The 18,298-nt window shown below is 50.5% G+C and overlaps 1 protein-coding gene across 1 annotated transcript in view; it reads left to right on the top strand.

The window, feature by feature from the left end:
- Positions 1-7,052: 7,052 nt before the first annotated feature.
- Positions 7,053-18,298, top strand: part of LOC102381171 (uncharacterized serine/threonine-protein kinase SBK3-like) — a 13,662-nt gene continuing 2,416 nt past the window's right edge. The window contains 3 exon segments of the mRNA XM_025213009.1: positions 7,053-7,559; positions 17,040-17,223; positions 18,254-18,298. The exon segment at positions 18,254-18,298 is cut by the window's right edge and continues 20 nt beyond it. Of these exon segments, the coding sequence (XP_025068794.1) occupies positions 7,053-7,559; positions 17,040-17,223; positions 18,254-18,298 (736 nt within the window).

Raw genomic sequence — 18,298 nt, 5'->3', positions numbered from 1 at the left:
AGGGGGTCAGACTCGATGATCTACTGAGGTCCCTTCCGACCCTAACATCTATGAATCTATGAATAAGTAATGGTAGGCCCTGTGGCATAGTTAAACTTAACCTTATCAGAAGAATGCAAGGCTTGTATTGCTATTGGTCAGTCCTAAGAATAATTATAATGGGAGAATCTGGATGGCTGTAAATTATCAGCCTAGCTCAGAAGTTATAAATTTGCTGGTACATCCGAAAATCATTTAGAAGGAAGATACAGCTCTGTGAAAGGAACTACTAATTAGCTGCTGACCTGGATCAGTGGGCCTGTGGCTCTCAAAGAGCCCAAGGACTGAATACCAGGGTTCTTCCCAGTACCCCTCGGACAGCGCTGATTGGGGACGCCTGACTTCACTGAGCTTTGCAGAAGAGGAACTTGTCATATATCAGGCATCAGAGGGGACTGCTGATAAGTTGCCAACGCAAATTATTATTGTCTGTCCTTGCTTTGTTATTTACATGTAGTTGTGTGTTTGTTAAGTCAATAAACCTTTCTTACCTTTCTACCCCCGACCACACTCTCAATCCCAAACTCTCTGCAGGTGGCTGGGACACTGGCCTGAGCCACTGCAGGCATGTGGCTGCATTTCCTGAATAAAAAGTGAACATCTGTTCATTTGCTTATTGGTTCAATTTTTGCATTTTAGGTTAACCTGAAAAACGTGAACCAATTCAGCCTCAGGCTTTTGGACCGTAGCCTAAGAGTGTTATGTATAAGTCATTACATTGGCCTGGGGATTGCAGAAGGAACAGCAGAACTGTAGGCAAGGTACTGTTCTCTGAATAAACAAGTTTTATCATTCTTTAAGCTTAACTCTTTAATCTTTTGAGAACTAAACAGGGTGCACCACTACTCCCCCCGCCCCAACTCCTTTTACTCTACTGTGGAGGGTCCGCCTAGGATCCACAGATCAGGACCCTGGCCTCTCCGGGGAGCTGGCCTGAGGCATGGCCCTGAATTACAAGCTTTTCCCCAGGTTCTGGGCTCCCTGCTCAGAGTCTGTAACCATTAACACAAATCAATAGTAATAATAAATTAAAAAGGTATCACTTATCATTGTGCTCCCCATTTGTGGTCTCCACTGTCCACTTCCTGCATTGTGGTTCCAGTATCCCAGCAGCCTGGATCTGGGTGTGGGTTGGCAAAAGGGCTACAGCCGGGCAAGGGAAAGCTCACCCAGGGATCATGCTGTCTGCCCATCCCTGGCAGCGGTAACATGTTCCTTATTTGGGAGGTTCCACCCCTCTGTATCTATTCCTGGCTGCTTTTAAATCCCCACTCCTGTGGAGGTGAGTCCTTCTGCCCCGTCTGGGCAGCTGGGCTTCCAATTGCCCACATCTAGGGACATTCTTGCTGTGGCTGTGCAGGCTTCTGGCCAGTCATGCAGCCACAACATAGCTGTGTCTTTCTCGAGGGATGTGGGGCAAGCCATCCCAGGCAAAAGGCAGCTTGGACATGTTCCTCCCTGCAGTAATGGAGCCAGGCACCCTTACACACCTCCCCACCCACCCCAAGTTCCTGGTTCATGTGTAGATGGGGCTGGTGGTTTTTCTTCCTTGCCCTCCCAAGAGAAGTATCAGTTGTAGTGCTGTCATCCTGGATGATATTCTACAGAAAAATCAAAACCCTGTAGCCCTACACTCCATTGTAGCAAGGGGTGGGAGGGTGGGGAGAGGGAATTATCCAACTTGGCCTTTCTCAGCCACTGAAGTGGTGCATGGCCTGTCATTACTGTAAATTCTGCCCCTGCCAAATAACAGCAGAAGCTGTCGATCGCCCATTTTAGGGCCAAACATTCCTTCTCTATGGTGGTGTACCCCTGTTCCCGGGATTGCAGCTTTCTGCCAATATATGCCCCTAGCTGAAAAAGCACCACTCCTAGGGACACATCTGATACATCTGTTTGCACCAGGAAGGGTTTTGAAAAATCTGGGGCATATACCATGGGTTGTGTATGTAACACCTTCTTGGCCTCTGCTGTCCAGACGATCTGATTCGGAGCCAAATCTTTGGTTAGCTCAGATAGTGGGACTGTTATGTCAGAAAACTGGGGTACTAGGTGGCGGTAGTAGTTAGCCAGCCCCAGGAAGGACTGCATTTGTTTTTTTGATTGCAGTGGGTTATAATCCCATAGGGTTTGCACCTTAGCTATCAATGGTTGTATTTTTCCTCCTACTCGGAAGCCTAAATATTGGGTGTACTCTTGTCCCAGTGTGAATTTCTTTGGGTTGGAGGTCATAGAATCATAGAAAGGTAAGTTTGTAAGGGACCTCAGGAGGTCATCTAGTCCAACCCAAGGCAAGACCAGCCCCAACTAGATCATCCCAGCCAAAGATTTGTCTAGCTAGGTTTTGAAAACTACCAAGGATGGAGCTTCCACCACCTCTCTGGGTAACCTGTTCCAGTGTTTTACTAGACTTCTTCATATACCTTCCTGAATCAGTCCTCCCAGGACTGCTCCACCATGAACTGTCCGGTCTCTACCTCCCATTGCTAGTCCATGTCAATCTCTCCCACATGGGTTTGTCTTCCAGAGCTCATGCTTGGCTGGGATTTGCCCAAGAGCCCCCCTGCCCTGGGCCTAGTATTCAGTATTCCACTGAGCAAGCATGCCTAGCAATTTCTGCAGGTGGGGCCAATCCTGGCCTAGCAACACCAGGTAAGCCAAATCCCCCTCAACAGTCAGCTGTACCCAGGCTCTTTCATAGGTCTGGGGCTTGCCGTGCACACAGACCAGCTCTAGCTTCCTTACCTTTCAGCAATCTGCTTCCCACACCAATTCCCATTGTGCCACGGTCCACATGAAGCCAGTGTCTACCAAGATAGTCACCTGCTGGCCTTCAAGCTAGACCTTGACTGTCATATGGGAGCCTTCCACTGAATGCCCTGTCTTCCCTGTGTGTAGCTTGTCACCAAACCCACACTCCATCTTTTCTACAGGCATGGGCTCATGTCCACGGGCCAGTTCTTCTCGGATACCCTCTCAGGCTCCCCCTGTGGCTTCTTGGGGTCAACCACAGGTGTAATGATCAAGCCGTTTGTACTGGAAGCAGACACCACCTGACCAGTCTGGGGTGGCTGTGGCTCAGTTTTGCTCCAAAGAGAGGGGACCCCTACTTTCTTGGATCCTGGGTTTGTTGCCCCACGCTCCGAGGTGTGCTCACACCCTTATGCCAGAAAATCCTCTGCCAGCCTCAGGGTCTCCTGCACTGACTTAGGTCAGTGCCACTGCACCCAGGCCTTGACTCCCTCTTTCAAAACCCAAGTAAAACTGTTCTAAGATTATGACCTCGGTTACTTCCCCTGAGTTTCTGTCTTGCAGACACAACCACCCATCTGCTACATCCCAGAATAAGTGAACTAACTGCTATGGGATCAATGCTCCTGGCATTTTCTTGCCATGAAAACTTTGGCAGTGTAGATTCTTGGCTACCTCCAACCAGTAGAGAATGGCCTTCTTCACCTCTCCATAATCGGTGGCATTGGCCAGTGGTATCCCCCTATTGGCCCTCTGGGCCACCCCTGTAATCAGCAGTCCCAGCCAGGGCACCCTCATTTGAGACCAGCGTGCCTCTGTGGCCATTCGTTCAAAAGCCTCTAGGTAAAAGTTCTGGATCATCATGCTTAGTCATCCAGGGCATCCTTGTGGGTCTTAGATTGGCCATGGAGGCCCCTGCACTTCAATCCAAGGCCTGCACCAGGGCCCTCCTACTGAGCTCCACAACCCCCCACAGCTGCTTGGTGGCCTGCACCTGCAGCTATGCCAGGCCAGCCAGGTGGGCCCCCTGCTGCTTGGTCCGCTTGACCACTGCCACTTGCTGCTGCACCAGGAGCTGCAACACCTGTTCCATGGCTGTGGTTACAACCTGGCTCTAGCTACCTCTTGTCCACAGCTACCTGTTCAGAGTTGAGTCATGGCACCACTTGTGAGCTGCCCAGGTAGTCGCAACCCTGGACGGGTATTGCTGGGCATGTTTGGTAGGGTGCACTGCTACCCCCTGGCCCCTTTTACTCTAGCTGTGGAGGGTCAGCCCATGATCCACAGAACAGGACCCTGGCCTCCCCAGGCAGCTGGCCTGAAGCTTGCCCCTGGATTATGAGCTTTTCCCCAGATCCTGGGCTTCCTGCTCAGAGTCCATAACCATCGTAATAATAAATGCAAAAGGTTGCACTTATCATCATGCTCACCATTTGTGATCTCCACCATCCAGCTTCCTGCATTGTGGTTCTGGTATCTCAGCAGTCTGGATCTGGGTGTTGGTTGGCAGAAGGGCTACAGTCAGATGAGGGAAAGCCTGCCTAGGGATGATGCCATCCACCCTTCCCTGGCAGCAGTAGCATGCTCCTCACTCAGGAGGTTCCACCCCTCTATAGCCATTCCTGGTTGCTATGACCATGGGTAGATCCAGGATTTTAAAAAGGGATATGTAGAAGCAGTGACCTGTGCTGCTGTTGTGGCTGCACCCACACTCCCACCCACCCCACCCTCCCAGCCAGGCAGAACATGGTGTGGGAATAGCAGTCAGAGACTTCTTGAAGTCCACAAAACAGGTAATAATTGCACATTCCCTCCCTAGTCTTGGCACCCACTCCTGACCCCTCTTGGTACCTGCTCTGTTCCTCTCCATGCTTAGCAGCAGTTCCCATTCCCTCCCATTCCCCCTCCCTCACCCTCTCTACTGATGACTCAGTTTGGGCACAGGAAGGGGTTGGGGAGATCATCCTACTCCCAGCTGCTGTCCTAGCCATTTCTGCCCTGATCCAGCTGAGGCTGTGGGGATCAACTGCATGGGGAGCTATATTCAGTCAGGGACAGTGGTGACGGCAGGTGGGCACCCCCTCCCCACACCTGTTCTCAGGCTGGCAGTGAACACCCATGGGGATTAAACAGGGAAGAGGAACCCAACTGCTGATGCTGTCCTCAGCTTAGTCTGGCTCCCTACATAGCCCATTTGGAGCAGGGCAGGAGTGGCTGTGGAGCTCCCCCTACCCATGGGTCAGCTAGGGACAGTGACAGCTTGGGCAGGGAAGGGGGGTAATGAGAGGGGAGAGGACATGCCACTGAGCACATAGGGGGAGGGAGAGGGTGACGAGAGCAGGGGAAGGGGGATTCTTATTGGCTTTGGGGAGTTAAAATCCCATGCTGCTGCTCCTGTAGCATTGTCTGAAATGAGACTGTGCCACTGCACCCCATCTGGATCCGTCCTTACAGGTAGCATGGTGATTTTGGAGTAATGCAGGGATTGTGGAAATGTCAACACAAGTGCAAGGGCATAGGGGTACTGGAAGCAGTTCCCTTTTATATTTTTTGTTTATGTATTCAATTTACAATTCATCCTTCCCAATAAAGGCTCAGGGCAGCTTACAATAAGAAAACAGAATAACCTGAAAACAGGAGTCACAAAAATAATATAAAAACATCAGCAACTTAAAAGGGGACTAGAATATTGAAGAAAAATAGAGAGCTCCTAAACAACATCTCATTCTAGCTTTGTTTAGCAAATAGCTGTGCAAATCCAAAGGTCTTACAGTGCTTTTGAAGATGTCCAGGCTTGGGCTTTAGCCAGCCTCAGGAGGGAGGGAGGTCCAGAACTTCGCCAGCTTTACTGAAAGGCTGTGTTTTGGTGAGGTGCTGAACTCTTCGTGGCTTTGGGTGCAGTGCCCTCAGACTCCCTCCCCGCACGTCCCATCCCGAGCATAGGTCTGAGGGCAATCTTGTGACCCAGTCCTCCCCATGCACTCCACCCAAAACAAACATCCCCAAAAAGAGCCCACAAAGAGGCGCACACATTTATATTCTGCGCATACACCTGACATATGTACCCCAAGAAACAAACTTGCACAAACATACACATATCTACATCCTAGTTTACATATGCTCTCACGAACACAAGCTCAAATATATCCCTCCACCCCCACATTGCTCACACAGTCACACCTCCCAAACTCTGCCTAGAAATACACATTTGGATGCCATGAGCATCCTCCCCCACAGCACAAATACTGCCCCCCAGAAGTACATGCATAACACCTTCTGTGGTTCCCAGGCAAACAGACACTGCTGCCACAAACAAACACCCACACAACAAATCACGCCTACGCTGGGCACTAGCCAACACCCACACACATACCATGCATTCCCCCTGCTCACACAGAGGAGCAAGCCAAGGCGGTGCCCACATGTGAGCTGAGGAAAGGGCTGTTTGGACTGCTGTGGGTCTGTGCCTCTTAGAGTCTGAGCTCATGCACTGTGTGGGAGCTGGGCAGCTCTCCTTTGAGGCCAGATGCTAAGAGGCTCTGGACCACGCTGGGTATGGGCTCTTTGGGACTGTGGTTTATAATACACCAAATTATATTTTATACTTGGTCTGGGGTCAGGCCACCTGGATGTGCTGGGGCAGCCTGGAGGAAAGCTCTGCAGCCTGGGAAGAGACATGTCCAGTGGGACATTTAGATCCCTTCTCCTCAGGGCCTTTGGCTCTCTATGCTTTGTTATTTCTTTCACCTTTCCTCTTGGCCACCCCCACAGGCCCCTCGCTGTAGAGTCAGTACCCTGATATCCAGAAGAGGCCAAACAAGGCCACTCTGCTTGCCTGCCTGTCTGTCTACCCCAAAGACCTCCCTTGCTACTGGTGATGACCACAGTTAGAGTAACTTAACTTAGAGATACATTTATAAAATGTAACTCTATCCTGCTTTCTGCTGGACTTTGGACTAATGTGGCTAACTACTGCTCTCTGCACCATTAGCCATTAGTCATCCTAGAATTACAGGTGTAGAAGGGACCTCAAGAGCCTATCGAGTACTCTCTCTGTCTTTCTCTTTCTTCACACAGTGCTCCATGCTGTCTGTCTGTCCTCATGCACAATGGTCTTTACTGTCTTTCTGCCTTCATGTTCAGCGTTCTACGCTGTTGGTTTCTTCCACTACACTGCACTGTATGTTTTCCTCTGTCTGGTTGAATATACAACGCTATATTTTGTCTGTCTGTCCTCATACCTTTCTCGCGTGTGTCCTCATATGCAGTGCTCTACACTATCTGCCCGTCCTAATGCACAGTACTCTGCACTATCTGTCAGTCTGGTTGAGTGGCAGCTGGAGTTGTGGAGGGGCTGCGGGGGGCCACACTGGGAGTTCGCATCCCTGAGCACTGGGCAGCAATACCATGCACATTGTTGTCAGCGTCTGCCCAGCACCAGCCTCCTGCCTATGTTTGGAAGTCAGCATGAATTGTGTTCGAGTCAACGACACATGCTCTGTGCGAGTAAGCAGGAGAGATTATCACAGCCCAGGACAGCCCCAGGAACAGAGGCTACCAGGCGAGCGCAAGGAAAGTCTGAGTCACAGCTCACAGTTCTTGCAGACAGTGAAACGGCCAGCATGGAGACAGAGAGGGGAGCAACCATGTCCCCTGCACGTGGAGCCCAACAGAACGTTCCTGTGTGTGTGCCAGCCCCAGCGTCCCTGCACCTACTGAGGGGCCCCCAGACCAATAGGCAGGCAACAAGGCCCAGTGCAGAGACAAGGGTGAGAAAAACACCATGCCCAATACCTATTCACCTGTCTGTCTGTCTGTCTATTCTCATATACTCCTTTGTCTGCCTGCCTGTCTGTCTGACTGACCTGATGGTATGTTTAGTTGTTTGTGCCTTCTTCAGCTTGCTCTGTTGCTGGTATATGCTGTGGTTTCATGCTGCCAGACACACATCCCTTCCGCGGGCCTTTGCAAAGAGGGGTTAAGGGTAAATTTGATAGATGCCAAAGTGCTTTAAGGGTCTCAGCGCCATTTTCAAAGCTGTCCTAGAAACTCTACTCTTGGCATTTTGCTGTCTGCTGGGGAGACTCTGGCCTAAAGGCACTGAGGAGCTTGAGTAAGTTTTACTTCAGACTAAGTGCTGAGGGTCCCAGTACATGCAGCAGGGATTATCCTGTTGCCCTGCTCGCTGATGGCTTACATGAAATGCTGTCTAATAAACTTGCTGGGCCAAATCTTGCAGCTCCACTACCACCAGGGCTTGATGATTGATTCACCCCAGTCTGAGCTGAGATCAGGCAACATCTCTGGTCCTATTGCAATGACAGGGTGGCACTGACTTAACCCTACGGGAGCTAAGACCTGACCCCAGCCCTCCCTACCCTGCATGTTGAATGGGCACCTGTGGTATCCAAGCCCTGATGGACCTGGGATTGGGAGCTTTGCTGATGAAGTACCCTTTGGCTTGGTGAGTTTAGGATCAGCACCACACGGGCAGAGACAAGTGTGAAGCTGCCTGAGTCTCCCTGAGGGCAGGGAGCTATCAGAGTATAGGAGCAGGGCTGTTATTGTTCTGCTTCTCTAGTACTATGTGCAGCAGGGCCAAACACATTAGCCCACTCTGAACGACTCACCAGTGCCCCAGCAGAGGATCATCCTCTGGGTACGTGTATGTATGTGATGCACAGTCCAAAGCAACTCCCCTGGGAGATGGGAATGGCATAGACCAACAGAGTGGGAGCAGGCTGTGCACATGTCCAAACATAGGCAGACAGATAGAGAAAGTAAAGAGATTTGATGCCTCTATATGACCTGCTCAGAGCTTTTGGCTGTCTTCATGCTTGGTACACCTTGCTGCAGGTTCCATGGTACCAGGGCAGCTGGGGTCTGCTTCTTTCCCAAAACAGACAGCAGGGGTCACCTGGAAGGTCTGTGGCTGGCTGATCCATCTCACAGAGGGGCACATAATTCCTGAATCCAGCCCCTTGGCCCCTCAATGTGCCCTTCTGCCCTTGACATGCCTACTGCCATTGGGACAGAGGGCAAGAGGGTTAGGAGTGGGCATCCACCTGGAGATGTGCAAAGAAGTGTGACTATGACATAGGAAGGAGCAATGGTCTCAAGTTGCAGCAATGGAAGTTTAGGTTAGATATTAGGAAAAACTTTCTCACTAGGAGGGTAGTAAAGCACTGGAACAAGTTACCTGGAGAGGTTGTGGAATTTCTATCCTTGGAGATTTTAAAGTCCTGGTTAGACAAAGCCTTGGTTGGGATGATCCTGATTTGAGCAGGGAGTTGGACTAAATGACTTCTGGAGGTCCCTTCCAACCCTAATTTTCTATAATTTTATGTGGATCTTAGTTGCAGAGAGGCCTCTGCTCCTGCTGACAGCCAGTACATGAGGCCAGGAAGCCCAGAAGCCTTGTTGTCCTGCTCCCCAGCTACAGTGTCATGGCTGGGACCTGCAGAAACCAGAGTTTCTGAACTCCATTCAGGTCTCCTTCTTCCATAGATAGACAAGGTGGGGAGAGGGCTTGGACATCAAATACCAGCCAATGGCTGTGATTACCAGTGCTTGCTTACCTGATCCCATTCTCTCACTGGGTCCAGTATGATAGTTCCAGGCACTTCACCTGTCTGGGCATCAAAATTATCAAACATGCAGCAAACTCTGTTCCCAGATGGGTGTAAACTGGTTCTGACCCCTTTGCAGCAGAGGTGACACCACAAATGAGTGAGGATGTGTTGGAGAGGTCACAGAGAAGGATTTGATTCAGGGCTTATGATCTAAGTGTAGGTTTGCCAAGGATAAAGACTGTTCTGCAGAATGAGAGAGAAGATTGACAAAGTGTGGAACAGCCAAGCAGCTTCATGCCTGGAGGGCTAAGCCTGCAGCTGGGCCTTAGTTCTGAGGCCCTGCTGTGGTGCCCTGGCTGTGGTCCAGTAGTGCCTGCAGGGCTCAGCTGGCAGTGCTGCCCAGGACATTAGCGCTCAGGGATGCCAGAGTGGCTGGAGGCTGTGGGTGACACGGCTATTACTGACGAGCACTAACAAGCACTGGGTGAGAGCCAGGAATAATTCAGCCGCCTTGCAGGCAGCCAGGGCTTCCTTCTTGTTGGGGATAGTGTCCCAGCAAGATGCAGGCACACACACAAGCACACGTACACAAGGTTGGGTGACAGCTTCCCTGTGTCTGACAAAAATACCTACTGGGGATGTCCCCAAGAGTAGAAAGTGTCAACCCATGTCCTTAGTGAGCATGGGATACAGCTGGCAGGGATGGTCAAAATGCCCAGGTTCTTTGCCTTTTCATGCATCTGAGCTGGCTCATCCAGCTCTCACTGTGCCCAGCAGTAACTACCCCTGCAGTGTGTGGCTGTCATGCAGTGCTATCATGGGGATATCTCCAGGGAACTCCTGTGTGCCTAGCTTTGCATTTTACAGGTGGCCTTTGCAAGGACATGTGACTGAGTCACTTCAGCAAAAAAAGGACAAGCCAAGAAAACCAGACATCTCCCCTATATTGATCCTTCTCCCCATCTAACCCACTTTTCTTACCCCTTGCTCTAACTCACTAGACCTATTTCTCCTTCAAAAAGAAAGGATTAGAATACCAGGGCCTTGGCTCCCAGCCCTCCCTCTTCCATCCCTAAACCCTATTCTCCACCCAGATATGGTCCAGAACCCAGGAGTTTTGGATCTCAGACCCCTGTTCTAACAATGAGACCTGGCTCTTCCTGTATGACACTCATGGTACCCTCTGTCTCTAACACAGTGGGGCTGAAGATGCTGGCATTTGTGTCCCTTGGGCTCTATGAGTGAGAAATTTGACTTTTTGTCATCAGAGCTCAGGGGTCTGTTGTGGAGGACAGCAATAGGGCTGGTCAGTCCATGGTGACCTAGAGTCTGTGGAGTGGAAGCATCCTCAACCCAGCCATGCCTGTGACAAACCTGAGCAGTATGCTTCTGCCTGCTCTGATGCTGACTGAACCCAAGACTGCTTGGTGAGGTGATTACATGCATAAATCTTAGGACTACTCAGTGAATACATCTCTCTCACACACACAGTGCAGCCCAGCTACACACACGTGTATGTGCATGCACACGTACATGCATGCATGCACATCCCCTCAGGTCTGCTCAGTATGGACATGTCACACCAGAAGCATTGCAAGCTATTCAGTGTCCTTAGGCCAACCATTGTAGAGCCAGAGGCAGGGAGAGTTGGAGTAGACCAGGGGTCAGCAACCCCTGGCTTGCGTGCCGAGCATGGTACGCAAGGCCATTTTGCTCAGCACACCACCGCCAGCCCGGGCTCTAAGCAGGTGCTGCCAGCGATGGAGCCCAGGCTGCTCCCAGCAGGCAGCTGGGAGAATACAAGCCCTGCTGCAAGCAGACTGGGCTCCGGGGGCCAGCTGCCCCCGGAGGCTGAAAACAGCTGCTCCAGGCTCCGGCATGTCGGTGCTCCGGCACTTTCCATGGTAGACATCGTGGTTTTTTCAGCACTCCAGCCAAAAAAATGTTACCTACCCCTGGAGTAGACTCTTTTCTGCCCCAGTTCTCTGCATTCAGGTGGCAGCTTCTACTGCTTTGGCTGTTGCTTTAGTAGCGTGTTCTCAGGCTGCTGGTACTAGGGTACAGGCTCACTGGCTGCAGCAGTTATATGCTACAGCAGGGGTGGGCAAAATATGGCCCCGAGGCTGGATCTGGCCCACCAGACTATTCTATCTGGCCTGAAGGGCCCCTAAAAAAATTAGAAAATGAATGACTACGTAGATACGCTCATTGTGTACGAGCATTGCGTTGAACCAGGCCAGAAGCCTCTGCTAAGCAGAGGCTTCTGGCCTGGGGACCCTGGGACTGTTCCTCACCTCCCTCTGCCCAAGAGGGAAACTCAGCTAAGAACAGGGAGCAGGGGGGGAATGGGAGGACCACAAGTGATCGCCACAGTCCTCAGGGCTGGGCCAGCTCCTGCTGAGTTCTGCAGTCCTGGCACTACAGCCAGGAACCATGTGGTGTGGGAGTGGCCGGTGGGTGGGTGGGGAGATGGGGGGTGGGAAAGTGTACACACAGTACACAGACCTTCCTAGCAGTAGCATTGGAGATGACTGGGGCAGCATTCCCAGCCACCATCTCTATGGGGGAGTCCAAAAGCAGCTTTTGCCACAGTGCTGGCTGATCCTCCCTCCTCAATCGGTATGGAAGGGATCAGCGCTGTCCTAGGCACCAAGCAGCTGCCCCAGAGAAGGATCTGTGCTGCTATGCCTCTGCTTCCCAGTAAGGAGGTAACACCCTGGAAATGACATCCATGCATACACCCACATCCAGCACAAGCTTGCCCAGGGAAGGGATCATTCAAACACACACACAGGGGCATGTGCTTATATTTTTGAGAACTCATGAGTAAGGTCCCAGACTACTGGAAAAGGCAAATATAATGCCCAACTTTAAGAAAGAGAAGAAGGTCAATCTGGGAAATAACAGGTCAGTCAGTTTGACGTCAATACCTAGAAGGATTATGGAACAGATCATCAAGGAATCTATTTTTAAGCAGCTGGAGGAGAGCAAGGTGAGTAGGAACAGTCAGCATGGACTCAACAAGAACAAGTCGTGCCTGACCGCCTTAATTTCCTTCTGTGATAAAGTGACAGGCTCTAAAGATGGGGGAGAGCAGTGGGTATGATAGACCTTGACTTTAGCAAGACTTTTGACACTGTCTCCCACAACATTCTCATTAACAAGCTAAGGAAATACAGACTAGATGAAGGTACTATAAGGTGGGCACGTAACTGGTTGGATCATCGTGCTCAATGAATAGTTATTAATGCAGGCGCAGGCAAAATATGGATCCAGCCCACCAGACCATTCTATCTGGCTCATGGGGCCCCTAAAAACATATTTATCTGCTCCTGGCTGCCTGTCAAAGATGATAGGAGACAAGGGCAGTAGGACCCAGGGGTAGCCAGCAGCAGGACAGCGGCCCAGCCCTGCCTCATCCTCAGTCATTTCCCTGCTTTCGTGCCCATGAACTGCTCCAGCACCACGTGGCTGCATCGCCAGACTACAGGAGTATGGGGCCTGCATTGGTACCCAGGGTGGAGGTGTAGGGAGGGACTCTGTGTGTGTGTGCGTGCATGTGTGCGTGTGTGCGTGCGTGCATGTGTGTGTTTATAGGGTTAGTTCCACATGCACACTTCACCATACACATGCACCCACACCCCCCTTGCACTGCCATACATGCAGACCCCCAAACCCACATCCCCTCACACACCCCAGCCACCCTTCCCCACACACAATTCCCCACAAACCCCATACCCACCCACACCCCACATAGTCACATACACTCTCACATGCTCCCTCACCCCACAACCTCACCCCTACCCCTATCCACTCACAGAGACTCACCCACACCCTTCCCCACACCCTACATAACCGCACACCCACAGCCCCCCACAAACCTATACCCCCCACCAATATACAAGAGTAAGACTTCATTTGAAGCTATTGTCTAATCACCTCTATGTACACTATACAAACATATGTAAATCAGGACAAAAATGTTTTTTGAAATCAAATTAATGAATGTTTTAGATGTTCGCTTTTTAGAATATAATTTGGTAATTTTCTGGTTCCAAGATGGCAAAACCCCTTGCTGAAAGGAGTACTTTCGGGAGCAATGGGAGGGACTTCTGGTGACAAAGGTCAGGGTTAGGGGATGGGACTTCTAGTCACAAGATGGTGACCAGGGCTACCCATGTAGCCCTCAACAGCTTGCCAAAACTTGGTAAGCGGCCCTCCACCCAAACTAATTGCCTGCCCCTGCATTAATTGCTCAATGTCTGCTTTGGAGGAGATATCAAGTGGAGTTCCCCAGGTGTCTGTCTTCGGTCTAGTATTATTTAACAATTTAATTAATTATTTGGACAACGATGTGAATGCATGCTTAACAAATTTGTGGTTGACACCAACCTGTGCAGATATTCTGGAAAGTAGAGCTAGGGTCCAGAATGACCTGAATAAACAGGAGAATTGGTCCAAAATCAATCAGAAGAAATTCAGCACAGACGAATGCAAAAGTCTTGCACTTGAGATGGAATAATTGCACATACAAACAGGCTGAGGTGTGAGTGGCTAGGCTGCAGTCCTGTGAAGAAGGACCTGGGGGTTACAGTGGGCCATAAACTGATTATGGGCCAACAGCGTGCTCTTGTTGCAAACAAAAAACAAAAAAACCCAACAGCATACTGGATTGTATTAAGAGAAATGTTGTTTGTATATCAAGGCCAGTGATTTTTCTGTTCTATTCATCCCTAGTGAAATTTCAACTGGAATGCCACATCCAGTTTTGGGCCCTATGTTTCAAGAGAATGTGGAGAGAATGGGAAGAGTCTGACAAAAATGATTAGAAGTCCAAGAAGTATGACTTCTAGGGAAAGTATAGAAAGAAAGAACTAGTTATTTAGTGTGGAGAAAAGATTGCGGGAGGATTTGATACCACCTTCAAATACTTGAAGGGCAATTCCAAGGAGGATGGAAACAGTAGTTTTTCTGTGGTTGTAGGGGACAGGACTAGGAGCAATGTCTTCAAACTGTGGCAGAAGAATTTTAGGGTGGGGATTAGGAAGAACTTTCTGACTATGAGTGTGATCAAGCATTGGAATAGCTATCTAGAGAGGCTGTGGAATCTCCATCTCCAGTTATTGTCAGCAGCAGGTTAGATTCACAGTTGGCTCAGATGATCTGCCTTGAGCAGGGAGCTAAACTAGATGATCTTGTGAGGTCCCTTCCTGCCCTACTTTCCTATGATCCTGTCATCCTAAGGGACCACTGATACATACAAGCTCTGTTAGTACCACTGTCCACCAGACAGTGCTAAGGGATCATTAAAGCACAATTAACCCTTAAATGGATGTGAAATAAGAAAATACATATCAGTTCAACTAAAGTGTGACCTTATTTATACAACAAATGTTATATTAGCAATTTTTATATACATAGAAAGAAAAACAGTACAATTATCTCACCCAATTCCAGATGTTACTTTGCCCAATAGCAAAGGCATTGAGGTTGGATCATCCTATTGCAGAGCAGAAGCAGCTTCATTACCACAGGCCTAGATAATGAGACATGTACACTGGGAGATGGGGTCACTGTATGCACAAGCAAGCTGGGCTGTGTTGTACCCAGGCACAGGGTCAATGTCATAAACCAGCATTGGATCTGCTGTACCCAGTCATTGAGGCCTGTTCTCCATCTGGGCCATGGTGGCCATGCTGTAGACACACGACAGTGTTTGTGCCATGCCTGAACACCTGTCTCTGAGCTGTTTTATATTCCAGGGATCTGTGGACTTCCACTGGGTTCTGGGCTATGGCTGAGGACTGGCCTCATCCAGTGCTGTATCAGAGCACTAAGTTATGTGCTGTGCTTGAGCACCTGAATCTGTGCTTTGCCTGAGCACTAGGATTCATTCTGAAGCCAGGTCCTGGGATCTGCACTGTTCCTGAAAAGTAGGGTATGTGTTTGGTCTCAGTGCTGGGGTCTGTGTTGTGGATACATGTTTTACCTGTGTGTGGGGATGTCTCCCTGTCTGTAACGCCAGGAGTTTGTGCTGTGTTGGGGGCATTGGCATATAATTTGTGCATATGTGGGTTGGATTTGCATACTTGGACTGTCCTGTCTAGTTCGTTTCTACACTGTCTGGGCCAGGTGTTTCTGTGCTGTGCTAATGGCTATAGGTTTTTGCCTTGCATGATCACTGAGGGCCTGCCATGGGGATGTCTGGGGTCTGGATTAGGTGCTCTATTTGAGCATTATGGTACATGGGGTGCTTGCAGTTGGCATCCTTGCTATTTTTGAGCTCAGACTTCTGTATTTTATTAGAAGTCTGGCATCCATACTGTGCCTATACATTGGTTCCTTGCCATCTACAGAACCAAGTTGGGGCACACCTCAGGGCCTGGGGTCTTTGCTAGCTCTATGTACGCTAGTGAAGGGAGACGGGAGGGCTGCATGGTGGAGTGCAGCGTGCCTTTCTGACCCTATGCCTGGGGAACTGCCCTTGACCTAGTCATGGGGGGTGGTTGTGTTACTTGGTTTCATTACATACACTCTACTTGGGCTTGGCCCTGCTTCACCCTACTATGAATCAACTCATGTCCTGAGTCAGAGGACTCATCACCCAGGGAGGGGGAGGCAGGGAAAGGGGAAAATGCCTGGGTTTTGGGGTTAGAGCAAGGGTCTGCAATCCATGACTCCTGGGTCCTGTCTCAGCTCTTACGGATGGAGTGGGGCCTAAGGAGTAGAGCAGAAGTGCTGGAAGCCAGGACACCTGAGTTCTAGCTCAGTTCAGTGGGGGAATGAGATTGAAAAAATTAGAGCAAAGGAGTTTGGGTCTTTGTGTAACAAACTGCAGGTTGTTTGCAGATTGGAACAAGTTTTATATTGGGGATGATATGAAGGGTGACACCAGGAAGCTCCATGTACCTGGAGAATTTTGCAGTAGCTCAGAGCATACAGACTGCACCTCAATGCTGCGAGCAGCAGCACTGAGCACACGGCACTTCAAATAAAGATCCAAGTGCTTTCGGTCCAAATGGACTCCCTTTGTTATTGCAGAGCTCTGTGCATGAAACACTGTAAGCCAGGAGTCTTGGTTTCTAGTCATGCCTCTGACTGACCTTGGGAAGGTCTTTCTGTGCTATCTGCCTCAGTTTCCCCTCTGTAACAGTTCTTATTTGAACAAAAAGCTCTTCTTGGGTAGTAGGCAGGATGTGACAGAGCAAGCTGCAGCTGCAGTAGATGCCACATGTGCCTTCTAGCTCCCCTTCAGCTATCTCCATTGCTAATGACATGAACTGAGCCCCTCCTCTGGGGATGGAGATGCAATGAATCTTCCATGATTGGAGACATACCATATTGCTGAGCCATCCTGGGTATTTAACTCCCACACACAGTGCAGTCCTCAAAGCCTTAACACTCCCAGCAGGGAAACTGAATACAGAAGGAATTCACACAGGTCATTCAGTTCACCCAGGACCTAGTTCACAGTGCCCTCCCCTGCTCTAACCATTAGACACTACTCTCCTGCCAATGGAGGGACCAGAACCCAGGAGTCCTGGCTTCCAAGACCCTGCATCAGCCCCCCTCCCTTGCTCATTCAGTTTGGAAATCCCCTCCTGCCCTTCATGGCAGCACTGGTACTCAGGTTCACTGTGTGGTAGTGGGGCTGCCCTGACTTCTTTCTGCACACAGGTGCTGGCAACAAGCAGCATGGACACGTCAGAGGGGGAGGACAACGAGGAATTCCTGGAGCGGTTGATGGGCCTGACAGCACAGAGTCTGCCCCACCTGGAGCTGCAGGAACACTACACTGTGCTTAAGGAGCTTGGCAGTGGCACTTACGGCAATGTGCTGCTTGTTGAGCACCAGGAACGAGGTGAGGCCAGTGCTAGCCAGCCTGGAAAGGGAGAGGTGCTGTCAGTGCTCTGCAGCAATGGTGGGGCCCTCCTTCACAGCCAAGGCTCACTCCAAGGCTTTGGTGCAGGACCCAGAGGCCTGTACAGCAGGGCACAGGGGGGACACAGTAGAAGATAAGTAACCTACTCTCTCAGGGGCAAGGCAGTGCTTGCACACAGGTGACTGGCTCCAAGGTCTCCCAGCAAGGCAGTGTAGTGCCTGGGGACAAACAGGAATTGAGGTATCCAAGGAAGGGGTAGTGTTTGTGCCCAAGGACAACACTGTCCCCTGCTGGGAAACCCACAGTCCTGTCTCTGCACAGGTACTGCTATCATGGGAGGCTCAACCCCTTGCTCTGCCTGCTCCCTGTTGGGAGAACCTCGTTTCCTATCTGTGCCCAGGCACTCTCCTATCCCCAGCTTTAGGACGCCAGGCCTTTTTTGTGCCCTGGGACTGCCCTGCTCACTTTTGGGAAAATCCATTCTGTGTGCCCAAGCCAGAGACATATTAACATGTCTTGGGGCCCACTCACCCCAGCTCCTGGCCTGCACTGTGCCATGGTGCAGGTAGGTGGTGCTGGCTTTTCCTGGGTCTGCTGCAGCAGGAGCTGGGGTGAGTGGGGACAAGTGGAGCCCCAATGGGTTGGGGGCATGGCACAGCCAATCAGCTACAGGCAGCTGGTGTCGGCTGCTCCCAGAGCAGCTGCAGCAGGGGCTGGGATGAGTGGGACCCTGGCCCCATAGCCCTTTCTCCATCCCCCTCCCCATCTCCTCTGCTGGGATATGCTGATCCCTCTTTTTCCCCAGGTATTGTGCTGTTCTCCATTTGCATGTGCTGACCCTTTTCCATGCCCATAATCTGGCCCCCATGCTGCCCCATGCTTGAGGACTCTATCCCCTTTTTGTAAGCTTGCCCCATGTGCCTCCTTTGCTGTGTTGTTGTGTGACCTCTGTTTCAGTCACTGCATGGGAGAGTGTTTATAGATGGACATTAACTCAATTTGTGCCTAGGCAGCACGCTTGTTCTGAAGTTGATGCCAAAGGAGTACACGGACC

The sequence above is a fragment of the Alligator sinensis genome, unplaced genomic scaffold, assembly GCF_000455745.1.
Source record: "Alligator sinensis unplaced genomic scaffold, ASM45574v1 scaffold882_1, whole genome shotgun sequence".
NCBI lineage: Eukaryota > Metazoa > Chordata > Crocodylia > Alligatoridae > Alligator > Alligator sinensis.
Note: the sequence above shows the minus strand (reverse complement) of the source record. Positions and strands in the feature narration are given on the sequence as shown.